Raw genomic sequence first — 20,441 nt, forward strand, 5'->3', positions numbered from 1 at the left:
ATTCGCGTACATATTTTAATTAAGCTGGGAAAGACAATAAAATTAATTTACGCCTGACAGGCTCGTAGGTATAACGGCGACACTGGTTTTTAATCTCAGTATAGCGGACAAATAGTAGGCTATAAAGAGTCCAGGGTTGGGGGAAATTGGTCTTATGGGATTTACGCTTTTACTGTGAATCTATAAAGCCTTGTGTTGCATGCGTTTGGCTATGGAGCAACTGCATAACTCTTATTCTATCATGTCGGTTGTGAGGTAGATGACCAACCCTTAGATTACCTTGGCAAGGTCCACACAATACCAGCGTCGTGGTTCACGCCACAATTCGTACTGAGTGATGCTCTTTTGTTTCAGGACGCCTTCCACCACCTTATGATCATTTCGACGAACATCCTTTTCGTTTTAGTTTCTTTTTTTGAATATTTTAAATGATGACTTTTCTATCTTGTCCCTGTTTTTATTCTATTTGAAATAAAATTACGAATCATTTGAATTTGTCTGTAGTACTTTACAGAGGGCGATACGGCTCACTACCTCTCACGTTGGTTTAACATAAAGCTCGGTGAGATGTGGGTGGGTGAGTGTAGGTTGATCTTGCGACGGATGACTCTGTCCTTTCGTCTGACTACCCCTAATGGGATGTTGTCGTGAGCTTATGTTACGGTCATGTTATCTCTACAGTGCGTTATTATCTAATAATAAGTAGTCGTTACATGAGTCATGTCAGGGGCCTTTGGCGGCTCAATAATAACTCTGATACCACGGTTGATGAATATGGTAATCCACCTCACAACCCACACGATAAAGGAGACCTAGCCATATAAAATACCTACCTAGTACACCCCTGGCCTCGCAGACAAATAGTCGACAATAAGGGTGCTCTCCACAGGCGATTTGTCACATAAACGACCGCCCGCTCTGATTTTACAAATAATTTTTCGCCAACTCTTTATGAGCGTTCGCGGAATTCCAAAGTGGTTAAGATTCCAAAGTGAAACTCAAAGTGAATTCTTCCGGGTGTAGTTTAAAGTGAGCAAAGCGATTTGTGGTACCGGTGAATTTTTGTGTGTACCTCTCTTGCATTTCAAAGGTTACAAAAAATATATATTATGAGCTACACGTTACGCACGGTCGGTCTGTGTCTGTGGTGTTCGAAAATAATATTTTTTCTTTCTTTCTTTTGAAAAGAAATCACAAATTATATAAAAGGTCGTGTTTATATATACCCCACGTAAATTAACATCAGAGCATCATAAAGCACCGTGTAAACTGCGCAAAAAATCTAGATTTTATTTTTATTTATTTTAGCTATAAAACCTGGCGGGTCATATATCGTGTGACGTCACAGCCGAGCATGTCGTTGGCGTCAAATTCATGCGTTTTGTTCGACTAATAAATCCGGAGATCGGAGTATAAATTGGCAATGGTGAGTCGGAGTTTTGTGAAATTGTTGCCTGTCTGTCAAAGCCGATGTTTCTATGGATACAAGGGCATAGAATAAGAAATAATAAGTTTACATAATTATGTCTGTTTTATAGACCCATATCATATCCTTTATTCTTCTATGACTATAACTCGTTTTAATTCAAGATGATTATTTGCTTATTATAAAATCACGTTTAGAGTACTTCCTAGTACGTATTAGGAATAAATTCAAATTCAAAGTTCTTTATTTGTAAGAATACAGGTACAAAATGATCTTATAGCTAGGATGTCCGCCATATTCGACCTTATTATCATATCACATAAATTCAATAAAATAACAAGTTTAATATCTCATAAAACAAGCATTAACAATTTATTAAATTATAGTAATATTATTCATATCATCAAAGTAAATCAATAACTTAAGTCAGCTATTTAAATTTGTATCAATACATATAAAAACGATTACATTACAAACCATTATTATACATTTCATCAAAATCAATTATAATAGAAAAAATATTGTCCTAATAAGAATTGTCTCATACATTGGTTATAATTTTTTTTAGATCTTTATATTCAATCAAGAGTATTTTGAGTCGGCGAGCGTGCATGAAGTCTTTGATGTGAGTGAAAGAAGGGAATGTGATGTGTCAGGATCGTTGTAAATGAAATTTCGTGGCTACTGCTTACCCAAACGTGAAATAGGCGTGATCTCATGTGTGTATGTTTGTATGTGTATGTACAACTTTCTGCTCCCCACCAGCATCTGAGCTAGGTTTACCTCACCCCCCTTAAACATAGTTTGCACTTGAATCGTGTCCAGGCGTCACACACACAGATGTGCGTGTATGATAACGTCGATGTGTGGTGTCTGTGTAAAACGAGGTTGTTTGTATGAAGTGTCCGGCGTGTGACAAGGGGTTATATGTAGTACGCTCCATACGACCTCAGTAGTACAGTAACGGCCACTGTAGTCCAGTAGTTGAACGTTGGGCTCACCATTCAAAGGACCCACGTCAGACAGAGTACTGCGGGCCGGAAGGCAAGAGGGAAACCACTGCCCTGTTTTTGCCTAAAAAGTAGCATAGAGAATGTTACACCGACAAGAGCGTACTACTACTTCAGTATTATTCTCCGTTTATAGGCATATTAAGGATACGCAGGACATCATATTTGTAATAATTTCCTACATTCTCAATGTTTACCACATCTGATGCAAGAGCAACGACCCCCATTCAGGCAGCCTTATTACCGAAATGCCTTCAAATACTCATGACTTTGTAATATATTTTTTACACATTCAGGCCCATTTTACTAGTCTCCCAAGCTATTAAATGTTACTGACAATAAAATGAGACCTCTTGCGTTATCTGTGTCAAACAGGCTGTATGGTCCTCAGATCTATGCCTGTTTAGTTAAGGCGAATTTAAACTTCAATAATTATTATGTGTGTGCAACGGAAAATATTAACCTCAATCCAAAGAGAATTTAAAACACTACGCTTTACCCTATATTACAGAATATCTTATGATAGTACGTAACTTTTTTTATAAATTGTTAGTAGCGTACAAAGAGAAAATCGAAAAAATTGTGACTCGGACAGGACTTGAACCCGCAGCCCTTGTTAAGGCAGGACGAGCGTATTAACCATTAGACCACCGGGTCCTCCTCCTGTCCATGCAAAATTCTTCGATGTATGAATCGTCACTAAGCCGACATTTCAAGTTGTTGATGTTAGCAGATTCTATGCTGGACTGGCTGCCATAGCAAAATACTGCTTATCTGTCACTATTAGTTCAACATTATATCCGTCTTAGGATTCAAAAGTGCAATTCGTATCCTGTTCATACAAGTATCACTTGTAGAGAATGTTTAGAGAATGTACCCTGGTACATTCTCACATTCTGGTACATTCACTTGTAGAGAATGTACCAGGGTAAATTCTCTAAAATAAATATAGATGGCGCTGTACGAATACGAAGTTTCCTTCGTTTAACCTTCTAGTTTCATGGATAACAGACATATGCGTCTTTTATCTTTTGTCTTTTATCTTTATATGTGATGTGCCTGTGTCACAAAATCTTCTACCCATTATTGCTCGTATTCTGATCAAAATAAAGAGAATCTATATAGCTAGCAACATAATTCTATACATAATGTGATCCATATCATCATCATCATCAGCCCATTAACGTCCCCACTGCTGGGGCACGGGCCTTACCTATGGATGGATAGGGAGAACGGTCATTAAACCATCACGCGGGCCCAGTGCGGATTGATGGTTATTAACGACTGCTAATGCAGCCGGGACCAACGGCTTAACGTGCCTTCCGAAGCACGGAGGAGCTCGAGATGAAAACTATTTTTTTGTGGCCTTTGCGAAAGTTGCTTAACTTCAACAATCGCAGACCGAGCGCGTTTACCGCTGCGCCACCGAGCTCCGAGATCCATATATCAAGCAACAACTGTTTTTATATATGCTTCTGCCATTACATTATATTTTTGAATAATTATGTACCTAAGGAATGAGAGTAATAAAGAATTGCTTCTATGCTGTTCTGGGAGCATATAAAAAACATAGAACACGTTCAGCTGCTTCTCTTCCCGGGCATGTCGTAAAAACCGACAGAGGGATTGTGTCATCTAACATGATGGACTAATGTTATGGGCGATAGGCTGATCCCTTATCACCATAAGGTTCATCATATCCATCTTTGGACTTCGTATCAACAGTGGCTGCAAGTTGTCTTTGATTACTTGTGGCTCTGCCCACCCCATTAGGGATTACGGGCGTGAGTTTATGTATATGTATGTATGTAAGGAATGAGAAAGTAGGTAATTATCACATTAAATCTGTACAACGCCATATATATTATAGCCTGGAAAGTCCCCGTTGTGGTTCTTCTGCATGTGGAGTATCATCATCATAATCATCATCAGCCGTACGATGCCCACTGCTGGGCATAGGCCTCCCCCAAGGATCTCCACGACGATCGGTCCTGCGCTGCCCGCATCCAGCGGCTTCCCGCGACCTTCACCAGATCGTCGGTCCACCTTGTAGCGGGCCTACCCACTGAGCGTTGTATGATGTGGAGTATATTATGAACATGAATTTATTTATGTTGAAATCCCACCAGCTCACCCTATAATGGTCGGGGCCTGAATATGATAATTCCGCAATAAACTTTAAGTCGTCCTACTCAGCGTTTTACAACTGCGCAATAAATTGAAGTTCGGATTCCATTTCTCTAATAACATGAGTTAAACGTTCATTCCTTTGGTAACAGAAGAGTGGGGAGTTGTAAGAGAAAGAGGTGGAGTGCTAATGAGATGACGTCATCAGAATGCTTAAATTTAATGAAGAAAAAGCGGCCAAGTGCGAGTCGGACTCGCCCATGAAAGGTTCCGTAACAGCAAGTAACATAATATAAAAGTTATTTTTTAGTTCATAGTAACTTTTGATGTTTTAACTATGAAAGTAAATTACGGATGTATTAAAAAAAAAAACTACTTACTAGATCTGATTCAAACCAATTTTCGTTGGTAGTTTGCATGCTAATCTACATCATAATATATTTTTTTAGTTTTATCCTCCTCTTATTTTAGAATATACGGGGGGGGGGGGGGGGGATATACATTTTTCCACTTTGGAAGTATCTCTATTCAGTATAGCTATTATAGTTTCAGAGAAAAGTGGCTGTGACATACGGACGGACGGACAGACATGACGAATCTATGAGGGTTCCGTTTTTTTGCCATTAGGCAACGGAACCCTAAAAATTGGTCTCTTTGGTAATAGTCTCTAACTTATACTGTTTGTAGAACACGTTCAGCTGCTTGTCTTTCCGGACATATCGTAAAATCCGACAGAGGTATTGTGTCCTCTAACATGATGAACTAACGTTATGGGCGATAGGCTGATCCCATATCACTATAATGTCATCATTATCCAATATCCAGCTTACGACATCGTATCAACAGTGGGTGCAAGTTGTCTTTGATCACTTGTGGCTCTGGCCACCCCATTAGGGATTACGGGCGTGAGTTTATGTATGTATGTTATATTAATATTTTTATATACTTTTTTAAATATTTTTTTTTGCCTTTGATTGGTTTGTTCCTGGCCCCAGACTTGCCCGAAGGCATTGACGAGGCCTAAGATGGAGCGAGCTCGCCCAGAATGTGCCTGTTCACTCTGGTCTTTAAAGCACCCGGGTTATATGCATTCGGAAATACAGAAGACCGCAGAGAATTCCACTCACTGCTTAGTGAAGGAAGAATATTCTAAAGCCAAATATTTTAATGTCCATTTTCCTTGGTTCCAGGCCAAAAAGCGGCTCAATGCTGCTATACAGCCGCAAGAAGGTCCGATACCGACGCGACGGCTACTGCTGGAAGAAGAGGAAGGATGGCAAAACCACGCGGGAGGACCACATGAAACTCAAGGTGCAGGGGACCGAGGTGAGTGTCTTACTGTGTTCTTTATTGTACGGTGGCGAGCATTAATGTACTGTTTATACTTTAGAACCATGTCTTTTTTACTTGTTTGATATATTTAATTCAATGTCTTACTAAATAGCAAGTATCTAAATGCAAAAGGGTCCTAAAGTGTAAATTTGACACACAGTAACATAAGTAAATGATAAGGAAAAATAAACCAAAGGTGGGCTTTTCTTCTGTCTACCCCTTCACGGATACAGCCGTTATGCTATGTTATGTTATGTTTGGATTTATTCCTGCGTGGAAGTACGTAATCAATTGGGTAGTATTAGACTTTATATGAAACCTAGTTCTTTTTCTTCGTTTTGCAATTACATTATCTAGATGTTAATATTAATCAAATATGAAAAATATGTTTTGACACCGCGTAAAACATACTTAAATACAGCTTAAGTATGTAAACCTATGAAGAACCTATGAACCTATGTAAATCTATGAGGAGTGTGACAGGATCGAAGCAAAATTAAATGGAATTCCATAATCTCTGCTTACTCTGGTGGGAAATAGGCGTGAGTTTATGTATATATGTGTGTGTAAACCTATCAAATCAAAATATTCACAAAATAAACCCAACTTTTCCAGTTGGACGCGTTATGTTCATTCAGTAGATACTCCACAAAGACAGACACTTTGAGGTCAGGTCTGATATTAGTGACGTAGTTAGGTGAAGGCCCCGGGGCCCCTTAACATTTTGGGGCCTTCTTTTTACCTTTCTTCTTTTGGGGGCGATAAACATATTGGGCTTTTTCTGTATCTGGTGAGAGCATCTGCTAAGATGATTCCGTGCTTCGGAGTCCCGTGTTACTATCCCGAAATGCCTCCACCTACCCACACTGGAGCAGCGTGGTGGAGTATGCTCTATACCCCCTCTGGTAGCATAATATACACTGTTGATATTCTGAGAACCGATGGCCGCTGGGGCGGAAGGGTTCTGGAATGGCGACCACGTGTCGGACGACGCTCAGTGGGTAGGCCCGCTACAAGGTGGACCGACGATCTGGTGAAGGTCGCGGGAAGCCGCTGGATGCGGGCAGCGCAGGACCGATCGTCGTGGAGATTATTGGGGGAGGCCTATGCCCAGCAGTGGGCGTCGTACGGCTGATGATGATGATGATGATATTCTGAGGATGACGGGAACGGGAAAACCAGTCAGTTAAAGAGTGTAAAATTTCTGTGTGTCTGAATTAGACGGGGCTGCCATGGTGCGATTAGCTAATTTAATTTAAAACCCATAAAAGAGACAAAGTGTAAATGGTTGGACGTAAGTCGACGGAAAAAAATGAAGATTATGCGCATAATAATTTACCTGCTTAATAAATATTTATAAAAGAAATAAAAGAAAAATACAAACGATTATAAAAATAACTTCCGTGCTTCGGAAGGCACGTTAAGCCGTTGGTCCCGGCTGCATTAGCAGTCGTTAATAACCATCAATCCGCACTGGGCCCGCGTGATGGTTTAAGGCCCGATCTCACTATCCATCCATAGGGAAGGCCCGTGCCCCAGCAGTGGGGACGTTAATGGGCTGTTGATGATAATGATGATAAAAATAACTTATGACAACAACTAATACAACAAAATAAAACAAAAACAGTGGGCGTATAGTTTTGGACCTGACTACAGCCCTGTCGGCAAAACGCAGGCAGTTGGCAGATGTTTGAAAGCGAAACTACGAAATTGCGGTGGAAAGCTATCTTCGAAGGTTTTTTGTGGTACAAGCTTTAGTTTGCGAGCAATTATATTCACTGAAGATTTGATGTTGTTTACTGGATTTTGATTGGTTGGCGGGGTTTTTCAAGGTGGATGTCATTCTGATTAGGTCTTAAAGTGGATGTTTTTAAAGTTGGCTTTTGTTTGGCTTTTTCGTTGCAATGATGGGATTTTTGCCTTATTCTCATAAAAAAAAAAACTATAAAAAGTCACTTACCATGAGAACTAAATATTTGATCAAAGATAAGTTAATTACAATTTGTCCTGTTGAACAGGCGGAGAGGGTATATAAAAAAAATGATATTGCGAACTTAGCCGTTTTTGCCGTACCGATGGCTCCAATCTGTGCCTATGCAGCCGTTGAGGTCTTCTCCTTTTTAATTTATGTGGGAGGGAGCGAGAAAGTAAACACTGAAGTCTTCATAACCCACTATATTATCTTGAAATGATTTTACACAGCGCAGAATAGAATTATAACCTTAATATTCGAATTAGCGAAAAAACCTTCAGCGACGCACCAACTTCGTCTTCCATCCCTCTTCTGTACCTTTCTTTTTTCGGTCTCATATCTTTTCTCTTTTACATACATATATTGCTTGCCTGTCTCATTTACTTACCTGTCTCTCTCTTACTCATTCATCTTATATTATCTTACTTTTACCTACATTTTCATACATCCCACATTTAAGTCATGTGTTGTTAATCGAAAATGTATAACGAATTTCAAACAAACCGTTAATAATAAAACCTGCATCCATAATTTATGTTTAATTTATTAACCCCGGTGGCAGAGTTACTATTGAGCCGCCAAAGGCCCCTGATATGGCTCATGTAACGACTACTTACTTACATCAATAAGTAGCAACCGGGATCAACGGCTTAACGTGCCTTCCGAAGCACGGATCTTCTAATTTTCGGACAAACGGGTGATCAGCCAGTAATGGCCTAACCAAACTAGGGACCACAAAGTATTTCTTGTAATATGTCTCCAATAGGAATTTATGGTAAAGGTTTTATAATAGGTCATTATTGTACCTGATCAGTAGGTACTCAAGGCAGCGACGCGGGAAGTACTTAATTTTGCTTTAGAAGCGATAAACAAGAAATAGCACACGTAAACATAGAAAAAGCGATCGCGATCAAAATGAAATAAAAAGGGATAAGGGGTGTGAGAGGGGGGGTCTTCAGTTTCAGTATTGGCGGTTTAGCGATATGGGATTAAGGGTTGCCACACAAAAACAGGGGTTTGTATGAAACCGTACCTCGTCGCCGGTAGATTCAATCGAACTACTAGGTACTATCAGATGTTTTTGCGTACGAATTCGAAGCTGCTTCTGTTCTGGGGGCGAATAAAAACATAGAACACGTTCAGCTGCTTGTCTTCCTGAGAATATCGTAAAATCAGACAAATGTATTGTTTCCTATCTGACACGGTGCACAATTTCTATGCGAAATGCTGATCTTTGTCACACAATGAATAAAGAATAATAGGTATAGGCAGTATCCGCCCCGCACCAATTTGTATCAGTTGCTGAGTTAGATTTACCTCACCCCCTCCGGGTCTTACTTTAGTCTACATTGCCATAAGTTGCTAAAGAGCAAGGGAGAGCACGCGCGAAATGTCCGTCTACGTGCTAAGCAGCTACACGTTAGGATTGAGATTTTTGTGGACACTACGTCCGGGGTATGCTTGATATTGGGATTTGGAATGTTATCAGTCTCCTTCTTCTGTCGTGTGGGTTGTGAGGTGGATTACTAACCTCATCAACCCTAATTATTACACCAGTAAGAAGTAACCGGACCAATGGCTTAACGTGCACTCCGAAGAACGGATCATCCGTGGTCCAGTGGTTGAGCGTTAGGCTCACAATCCGGAGGTCCCGGGTTCGAATCCCGGTGGGGAAAGTTATGAGTTTTTTTTATAAAAACTCGTACCTGTAAGTAACGTTCAGACCCATCCGCTATTCGGTGTTATTCGGACCAGTACCATCAGAGTATTTTAACGCCAGCCCGAAGTTATTGGTCCCAATTAGCGGTGGCCATATTTGCAAGTTAATTGGATCAGATTCGTTTACCTATTCATCAATACGAGTGAGGGCCCTTGTTCTCAGGGTACAGTTTAACGAACTCTTGACAACAGCGATAGTTGCAGACAATTTAGGACTCTTGTGGATGAAAATAAAGGATAAAGTTGCACGCCCACCCAGTGGAATGAAGACAGTGATATTTAAAATAATTCTTTATTTCCACAATTTTAATTGAAATTCACACAATTTCAGGTCTAAAAGCAAGTCTAGAAAAGGGCCAATATTTATACTTAGGTTAAGGTGTACATACATTAAATACCTTATACTTACTAAGGTTAGGTTTTATTTATTTAATTATTTAGGTATTTATGGTTTATATACCTTAACCTAAGTGTACTTATGGGCTTTTATTCATATACTTAGGTTGAGGTATATGTTGTATAATATTATATACTTTAACCTAAGTATACATTTTTTTAATCTTGGAAGCCTCAGAAAAATATAACGGAACAAAACAATGGGGGTATTTCGTTATGGAAGTAAAGAACAAGTGACATCTTCCTTATTATTATACAGCTATTATCTGGCGAAAGGAAACACGATTCGACAGTCGAAATGATTGACGATATCAGATTACGCGACACGTTTCGTTCTGAAGCATAATATTTCTCGGAAAATTTAATATAAGGGTGCTAACTCACTAGGATGACATAGTGCCGCAACCACAGTCTTCTCACGTGGGTTGTGAGGTGAATTACCAACCTCATCAACCCTGGTCTCAGGGTTACTATTGAGCCGCCAAATGCCCCTGACATGGCTCACGTAACGATTACTCACTTACATCAGTAAGTAGTATCCGGGACCACCGACTTAACGTGCCTTCCGAAGCACGGATCATCTTACATTCAGACAATCAGGTGATCAGCCTGTAATGTCCTAAGCAAACTGGGGATCACAAAGATGATTTTTGTGATTTGTCCCCACCGGGATTCGAGCCCGAGACTTCCGGATCGTAAGCTCAACGCTCAACCACTGGACCACAGAGGCCGTTACTCGACCACAGTGTCGACACCATAAAATGTATGCAGTTGTACGTAATATAAACCCTATCTCACCTGCAACAAATTCGAAAAATAAAGTGGTTTTGTTCCCATTTCTAGATTCGAACCTGCAGCCTCACAGTGAGAATCCTGCGTTCTTCTAACTGGGGGTTCAAAAGCCACATTGTTGCAATTTATCTAAAAAAGAAATATTACAATTTGACATTTTGTTTATTTATTTATTTGGTCAACCAACGGCAAGTACACTGATATATTGTTACAGTTTGCAGTTAATACATATAAAAAACTGAGCGCCTCGCCACTTACAGGTGGACACAAAATGCATATCGTGCATATAAAAGTAAGTGTGCAATGTTATCAAATGTCTCACTCTGACGTTGGCAGAATCATTGTTTCTGAACGATGCAGCCATAAAGAAGGAAGGAGAAAGAAGTTGAACAAATGTCTCTCTCTCTTTATTTAAGAGCTGCGCTCTTGACGGTGGAGTAATCGCCATTCCTCTCTTCTTCCCGTCAAATCCTTCACCTCCTGATACGACACGACCTGCACCTTCTCTTTTATTTGTTTCATAAATGTTCTCCTAGGTCTACCCCTTCCTCTGTTTCCTTCAATTCTTCCTTCTATGATATTTTTCATAAACGAATCACACACTTTTTCATTTGTGATTTCGGTATAATTAACCTGATAAAAAAACTAATGAAAGTAAGTTTACGTAAAAAAAGAAAAAAATATAATCTTATTTGTGTAGATATGTTATTAAAATTTTTCTATATCTTATACGATGTCGCAAATATAAAAATAATATTACGAGTCATAATTTACGTTGGTACATAACTACCTATATTCTTTGAGGTATTTTTCTTGGCTGACGAAATGTACGTCAGAAAACATTGCATTTATAGATGCTTTAAGTTTTTACGTTGCTATTCGAAAATAAATATTTCCAAACAACTACCATGCACACAGAATGTTTCACAATATTATTCAAGCCACTTAAAATTTCTCACCATTCATTAACGTCAGGAAATTTTATCTCTCACCTTAACGAACCGAAATCCTCAATCAGCGTACACAAGAATTTACCCTTAAATACGTTTCGCATAACGTTTTAAATCCAATATACAGTGCTTTAACTCACGTTAAAGTCGGCTTATTCTCGAAATGGTATCAGAGAGCGTGCCACCTAGTGTTTTGTAGTCACATAAGCTTGGAAACATGCCAACCACGGTGGTGCAAGTCACTAAAACCGACCTTGAAAACTCACTGGAGTTATTAAAGTGAAATAATTTGGTGCTTCCTCTGAGATGCATAAAGGGTGACCCAATTTTACTTCGAAACTCAACCTCCATAGATGTTTCGGAGTTTCTTCACAAACCGAGAGTGACGTTGTTAGACATTTTGAAGTAAATGTTCTTTAGGGAATTTTCAAGGTACAAATGTTGTTTGTTTTCTGTATTTTGTTACTTCGTGTTATGAAATATAAATAAAATTAACCTAATGATAATGGACAGAAGAGGCAAGATGATTGGACACTTAATAAGACACGACGAATTTATTACAAACATCATAGAAGGGAAGCTACAAGGAAAGAGAGGAAGGGGAAGACCAAGAAGAGCTTACACGTGTCGGGTCTTATAAGGATGTGAAAGAATTGGCGTTTGATAGATAACAATGGAGAATGCTACACCGACAAGAGCGTGGCTCTTAAATTAATGATGATGAAAGAAAATTAAATAGATACAGTCTACCGTTATCATAAAAAAGGGTTTGACCCAAAAATCGACTCGTGAAATTGTGTTTAATATTATTTGTTTTTGTGTTTACTTTTATTGTTTATGTTTATTTGTGTCCAAAATATTTGACATAATCTAAATTACTTAAATTTAATTTGTTTGATTTGTTTGACCCACTTTTTTGACGTGACTTAGTTCAGATTTGCCGTTTACAACTAACTAATTGGCTGGATAAGGCGCTGGGCGCATTTAAGTTATCTTTTTTATAAATATTATTCAATTATCTACTCGTATTTGACTCATTTTAGTATTTTTTTGGAGCTTGGCCTGTGCAGGTCTTATTTCAAGCACTGTCACTGCGACGTGTAAGATTCTGAAAAAGATTTTTCACTTAAGTCCCCTTTATGACCTATATAGTTTACTTTAATCGCCCAAGCTCCTTTCACGAACTCCTCTTTCCCAGAAAACCGAAAACCATCCAACCTATTTCCAGCACGTTCCATTTCCCAGCCCCATTTAAAATTTCCTTTGCACTTGTACCACACGGCTACAGCACGCAAGACTGTCACTTGTTTATGGGCAAAAAGGCCTCAGGTGGTAAAGCGAACCTGGGCTGTTCCGATGCTAGTCTTTGAAGATGTAATTACGTTTGTAGCAACTTTGAATCGTAGAGCACCTTTAGAGAAACACGATTCATACGGGATTATGAAGCTTAACTTCGGGGGCATGAGAATTTCAGGTCCATTTTGATTTAGTAAGCTGCGCTACTTCGATTCAATTTCCGAATTTGTTTTTAGAATCGTTGTTCATTGAACAACACCCTTTTTCTCATGTCATTCTTTCAATTGTCAATCTACTTATATCAAGATATGGATTTCCACAAAAATGTACGAATGTTATTTAATTTCATTTTCCAATATAAGTACACTAGTACATTAAAAGGACTGTATATGAGACAGTCGTGATTGGGTATTTACCACATTTTGGAGCACTGATGAAAATCACCGTTGTGGCGCTTCCTCAATGTCGGAGTGTCACAACATATTGCTGAGCTGAAGTTCCTTTTTAGAAATAAGGTTTAATTATTATGTTCAGTCCTACTGTGTACCTATACTTACATAAACAGCCTAAATACGTCCCACTGCTGGGCATAGGCCTCTCCTCAATCAACCGGAGGGGGTATGGAGCATACTCCACCACGCTGCTCCAATGCAGGTTGGTGGAGGTGTTTTTTCGGCTAATAGCCGGGACCAACGGCTTAACGTGCCCTCGGAAGCACGGAATCATCTTACTTTTTCGGACAATCAGGTGATTCAAGCCTGAAAAGTCCTTACCAAACAAAGGACAGTCTCGCAAACTGATTTCGACATTGTCCCCATCGGGAATCGAACCCGGACCTCCAGATCGTGAGCCTAACGCTCTAACCATTAGACCACGGAGTCTGTTACCTATACTTACTTATACTTATCTAAAATAAATTATTTCTATTCTATTCTACATTAAACCACCTATTACAAAATGCAGACAAGCAGGGTTGAATAGATAATATACTTGTATACTACTTACCAGCGGCAACTTATTTTCTTAAAACATGTTGACACTTGGCGCTGATTGTCCCAAAATTACGATTGAAAGTTTATGTATGGGTATTTGTAAATAAATTTAAAATTTGCCTCCGAAATTGAATTCGGCCTGAGCTTCTCAATACGGAAAATGCATAAACATGCAGGACGCATACGAGTATTGTTTATGTGCGCATGTCAAGGCCAATATGACAAGTAAATGGTCCGTATTCGAACCCAGTTTTGTGCAAGCTCGTATTTTGTGCAGTAATGCCCTTTTAATTTTATTTATTCTCCATTTTGTTCGGTTATTACTTACTGCCTTCGAGGCGTATGTTTTTGCTTGTCGGTAAAGGAAAACCTATAAAATGTTCCGTGCTGTCGGATTAAATTATTATTAATTTAAGAAATACAGTACACTCAGTGGACAATGGGTACTTACCTTATAGTTGATTTGACAAGTGCAACTAGGAATACAGTTTTAAAGTTAATTATGTTAAATCAAAATTAAATAACTAAAAAAATACGTTGCTCTAACAGAATTCACGGTGAAGAGTGGGCACTTGCGATCGATGTACATCTGACTACTTTAGTTGGAATATAGTCATTAGTATACAGGGTGTTAGTGACATCGTAACGAATACTCAGAGGGATGATTCAGACCATGATTCTGAGTTAATATCAAGTGGAATTTTCCGTCGCAAAATTCATGTTATTTTTTTAGTTTTTTTAAATTATTTTCAATTCCATACTTTTGCGATGGAAAATTCCACTTGATATTAACTCAGAATAATCAGCTGAATCATACCTCTCAGTATTCGTTACGATGTCACTTACACCCCATACAAGTACATACAGTAGCCATACAAGTAGGTATGGGTGTTAGTGACACTGTAACGAATACTGAAGGGGATGATTCAGACCATGATTCTGAGTCGATATCAAGTGGAATTTCCTGTCGGAGAAGTCATGAAAATTTTAGAGCTTATTTAAATTATTTTCCGTTCCATACTTTTGCGACGGAAAATTCCACTTGATATCAACTCAGAATTATGGCCTGAATCATCCCTCAAAGTTTTCGTTACGATGTCACTAACACCCTGTATGTATCTATCTATATATTTATCTTAAGAAATCAATACCAAAATTGGCACAATAGAATGACAGTTCATTCTATGTAATTTTCAAACTGTTTGTATGTCCTGTTTATCTACATTAGAAAAAACAATAAACAAAATAAACCAATATGTTTACAATAAAACAAATGGTTCAAGATATAATATCGCTTTGTGAAGGAAAGTATCAAACGATTTAAAGAAAACGAAGCAACAGCACGCTGTGAAAGACAGTAGATTTAAAAAGATCGAACGAGTTTCCAGTTATATCTGCTATATACCGGTTTACTCGTGTGTATTTCCAGTTTTAACCGGTTTTATTCAGACGAATCTAAAAGTTTAAACTCTATTATTGCGCTTCATTTAACTGTACTAAAGATTTTAAAGTTATCTCTTTTCAAATGAACACCGCTTTGTTATTACAGTTGGTTGGGATCTGAGGCTTTTGTTTTAACTTTAAATTAAGTTTAGGGTTTTTTATTTAGATTCGTAAACGGGAATTTAGATTTGAAATGTCAAGCTTTAGCTTTAGGTAACGTTTTAATAACTTCTCTCCGTTAGACTGGGTATAAAGAAATAAATAATGACTACTTCTCATTTCGTGCATATTGTAATATGGAACTAAGCCCAACGCTCAACCACGCGAATCCCGGTGTCGAATCCCGGTGTGGACATATCACAAAAATCACTTTGTGATCCCTAGTTTGGTTAGGACATTACAGGCTGATTGCCTGATTGTCCAAAAAGTAAGATGATACGTATAAGTAAGATGTAAGTAAGTAGTCGTTACATGAGCCATGTCAGGGGCCTTTGGCGGCTCAATAATAATCCTGACACCAGGGTTGATGATGTTGGTAATTCACCTCACAACTCACACGATAGAAGAAGAAAGACCAATTCCTTCACTTCCTTATAAGATACGACGTTCATCTTCTCTTTGATCTGTTCCATGTAAGCTCTTCTTGATCTTTCCTCTCTTTCCTTGTAGCTTTCCTTCTATGATGTTTTTAATAAATTCGTCGTGTATTTCAAGTAGCACCGTGTGTATCTCACCATTTGCAAGTTAAATTTTGATCCCTATAGGCGTGAATGAGACTCACTCACCGTGCGTAGAACCTTCTCGAAGCAATAGTTTAAAGTTATCTCCATCGATCTCGTAAAGCAGAAGTGTATTTGTCATCGTGAGAGAGCTGGCGTGTCGCCAAGAGTAGCAGTTAGCGATCTTCCACACCCCCATTGTGATTGCTGGGCCACTGTGATTCTATCTAAGACTGTTGACTGAGACAAACGCGGGTAATATTTCTTGGCATTTCTTCTCAGCTATAAATAGTAAGCAGCTTGCGAAATAACGTTGAATCAAAAACAATTGACCGTCAAAATATTTTTCGTTTATTAACGATGAATGATGGAGTTCGAATTTTGAATTCAAACTGAAAACAATTATGACAATTGACAGTCAGTGCGATAAAAATATATGGCTTTGGCCCCTCCACCTTCACCTTATGTCTTTCTTTCTTTCTTTCTTTCATTAGGACGTATTAGGCTGTGATTTTTTTTACGTCTATCACCAGTTATAAGTACTATCTGTTTGAAATAGTTTGTTAGAAAGAATAAATAGATCGCTTTTAGAGAAGTTCTTTAGTATTAATGTGTCTTTATGCACAGTGCAGCTCATAATTTAATTCTATAGTTATAAAACTAGAAATCTAGAATCAATCATTTTTATTGAACGTTATTATTATAGATAGACTTGTTGAAGTTCAATTTAACATTTGTGAATCTACGTCATTTCGCAAGGTGTTATGGCTGAGAAGAAATGACAAGAAACTGCAACAGCAACACATCTTTTAAATTAATGTAGGTATACATTACTACTACTTATCGTGTGGGTTGTGAGGTGGAATAGCAGCCTCATCAACCCTGGTGTCAGGGTTATGATTGAGCCGCCAAAGGCCCCTAACATGGCTCGCGTAACGATTACTCACATAAGTAAATTGTAACCGGGACCAACAGCTAAACGTTCCTTCCGAAGCACGGATCATCTTACTTTCGGACAATCAGGTGATCAGCCTGTAATGTTCTAACCAAACTAGGGATCATAAAGTGATTGTGATATGTCTCCACCGGGATTTGAACTTGAAACTCCAGATTGTGAGCCCAACGCTCAAACCACTGGACCACGGAGGCCGTTATCTTGAGTGGTGCGATGTTATATGGCCAACTCAAAGCGCTTTCCTTATATTTTGTCATCGTGTTTGTCTTTCTTACACCCCTATACCGACCCCGCCGGCGTGGTCGACGGTTTCCCTCATTCAGCGCTTATCGCTATCACCCACTAGGGTCGATTAATTCTTTCAAATATTTTTCCTCTCAGACGATGCCCTGAGCTGAGGTTCGCGCTTAACTGGGCACCCTCAGGCCTGTTGTCTTAAACGTTGTACCGGGTGAGAGCCTTCAGCGCTCCCCATTTGTCCGGCCAAGTAGTTAATGCCATCTGCGGCAAATCTACAATAAGTCACGTCAAAAAAAAATGTCTTCCTTATCATTAGCCAGTAGGTCAATCCTCTTTAGATAGCTGCTAAGCAATCAAATATAGGTAATGGCAATTTACGTCTTGCTAGCTGTGCCCCGCGGATTTCGTTGCGTCGTAAAAGTCTAATTCACTCACAAGTCGGTTTTCGGCCGGATATTAAGCGGTGGTGCAAGGGAATGAAGGGGGCGATTGCCTTTGCTAAATACTCCCTTCCTTTTATGGGACTTTCCAAATGACATCATTATCATCAATTACATAAACTGCTTATATACGTCCCACTGCTGGGCACAGGCCTCCCCTCAATCAACCGGAGGGGGTATGGAGCATACTCCACCACGCTGCTCCACTGCGGGTTGGTGGAGGTGTTTTTATGGCTAATAGCCGGGACCAACGGCTTAACGTGCCCTCCGAAGCACGGAATCATCTTACTTTTTCGGACAATCAGGCGATTCAAGCCTGAAAAGTCCTTACCAAACAAAGGACAGTCTCACAAAGTGATTTCGACAATGTCCCCATCGGGAATCGAACCCGGACCTCCAGATCGTGAGCCTAACGCTCTAACCACGGAGGCTGTTATCAATTAAGAAACAACAAATAAGAAACAAGAAACATTTTTTATTTTTATTTATTGAGAAGCTGTGTAGGTACATACACGCAGGTGTCATATACTTATTATAAAATTGTCGCAACAGCATGTCCATTGTCCATGTCGGACGTACAATATTACAAATAATGTCAGTATTAAGCATCAAGGAGTTAAGTAATTACCTAATAATTAGTCACATTATAAACATTTGTCAATTTTAAATGTCATTGTTGTTGAAAATATTCATTCAAGTCATAAAATTCCTTATCAACTAGCCAATTTTTTAGACGTTTTTAATTTACGAGCCACGCTCTTGTCGGTGTAGTATTTTAATAATAATAATAAACGTTTATTGCATGAATTCAGGTTAGGTACATTGCAGATTACAGTGCATAAAAATAGTAAGTATCACCAAATTCTACTTTTTCAAGCATACACAATGAAAGATCGGACGGTACAAGTTACATTACGTTAACTACTGCTATAATAAATAACAATTAATAAAATGTCTTAACCTACCCATATTCATAAAATATTAAAACTAAAATAACAAAACACCAAAATAAAAAATTAAACATCAAAATTTACAATCTAAATATTCCATTCCATTCCAGTTTATCAAAGGCCAATTCCTTGACTTCCCTATAAGACACGACGTTAACCTTTTCTTTAATCTGTTCCATGCTCTTCTTGGTCTTCCCCTTCCTCTCTTTCCAAATGACATTCCCCAAAAAAATACAGATGGGGCTGCACAGTTTTTCCTTCGTTTAACCTTCTAATTTCATGGATAACAGATATATGGGTCTTTTATCTTTGTTTTTGGGTATAAATTACGACCCTTGCTATTACACATAGGCGCAACACATCTTCCATACATTATTATTCTGATCAAAATAAAGATAAGCAATATAGTTAGTAACATAATTCTATACTTATGGACCCAAATATTAAGCAACAATTATTTTTATATATGCCCCTGATATTAAATTACATTTTTGAATAATTATGTACCCGAGTAATGTGTGTGTGTGTGTTGTGTTTTTTGTGAGTGTGATTATAAGTAATGAGAAAATAGGTAATTATCACGTTAAATCTGAACAGCGCCATTTATATACTTTTTTGGGAACGTGGCCTGAAAAGTCTTTCATTTTTTATTTTGACATTTGCGCATGAAACAGTAAGTGCGCAATGTCAGTAAATATCAAATAGCAATATTGCAACAATGAGGGCTTTTTACCGACTTCAAAAAAGGAGGAGGTTCTCAATTCGACCGAATATTTTTTTTTATTATTTTTGTTCGGGCATAACTTTGTCGTATATGAACCGAATTTTTGTTCGAAAGGAGATATTTAACCCTTCAGATGTCTATTTCAAGCACTCTTTTATTTTTCTATCGTGTGGGTTGTGAGGAGGAGGATTACCACCCCGTTTCCTTCTACTCCTACTGGGCGCTCCTACTGGTATGAGAACGAGGACATTATAGTCATTATAGTAGGAGTAGACGTATCGTTACCAACCTCAGCAACCCTGGTGTTAGGTTTATTATCGAGCCGTCAAAAGCCTCTTGGTTTGATTACTCGGTCACTGACTTCACCACCCACACGAGAGAAGAACTGTCTATATTTAAGTAATTTTTAGGGTTCAAAATAACCTACTTTTTGCCAGTTGTTGCCGTTTTGGGCGGAAGGCAAGAAGGAACCCACTGCCCCATTTTTCCCTAAAAAATAGCATGGAGAATGCTACACCGAAAGAAGCATCACCTTTAATTTGTGATGATTGCCAGTACGAGAGTAAAAAGTGATTAAAGAACAATTCTTATAACTTGCACCGGACTTGAACCGGGCAAAGTCCCGGATATCCCCACAGAACTGCTCCACAGAACCGGTTATTGGCTGCGATGGCCGCAAAAATACGACCCGTTGCGAGCCCGGTTTCTACTCGAGGAGCCATTAGATACACGTTTACTTGTTATTACGTCACTAGTGAGGGTTTTTGGGTATTTGTGGGGTTATTTGTATTTGTGATTGAATGATGAAGGTGTGATAGTGTGGGACATTCGGTTTCAAAAGTGAATGTATTATACAGGGACATCGTAACGAAGACTTTGATAGATAATTCAGACTATGATTTAGAGTTGATATCAAGTGGAATTTTCCGTCGCCGTATGGAACTGAAAACAATTAAAA

General features: G+C 38.7%; 1 protein-coding gene across 2 annotated transcripts in view; it reads left to right on the plus strand.

The window, feature by feature from the left end:
* Positions 1 to 20,441, plus strand: part of LOC126371692 (calmodulin-binding transcription activator 2) — a 273,169-nt gene that overhangs the window by 203,966 nt on the left and 48,762 nt on the right. For both annotated transcript variants that reach the window (XM_050016993.1, XM_050016994.1), the window contains exon 5: positions 5,754 to 5,889. In XM_050016993.1, coding sequence (XP_049872950.1) covers positions 5,770 to 5,889 — 120 coding nt within the window. In that variant the 5' untranslated portion in view covers positions 5,754 to 5,769. The remainder of the gene's footprint in view (positions 1 to 5,753; positions 5,890 to 20,441) is intronic.

Source organism: Pectinophora gossypiella, chromosome 13 (genome assembly GCF_024362695.1).
Source record: "Pectinophora gossypiella chromosome 13, ilPecGoss1.1, whole genome shotgun sequence".
Classification (NCBI taxonomy): Eukaryota; Metazoa; Arthropoda; class Insecta; order Lepidoptera; family Gelechiidae; genus Pectinophora; species Pectinophora gossypiella.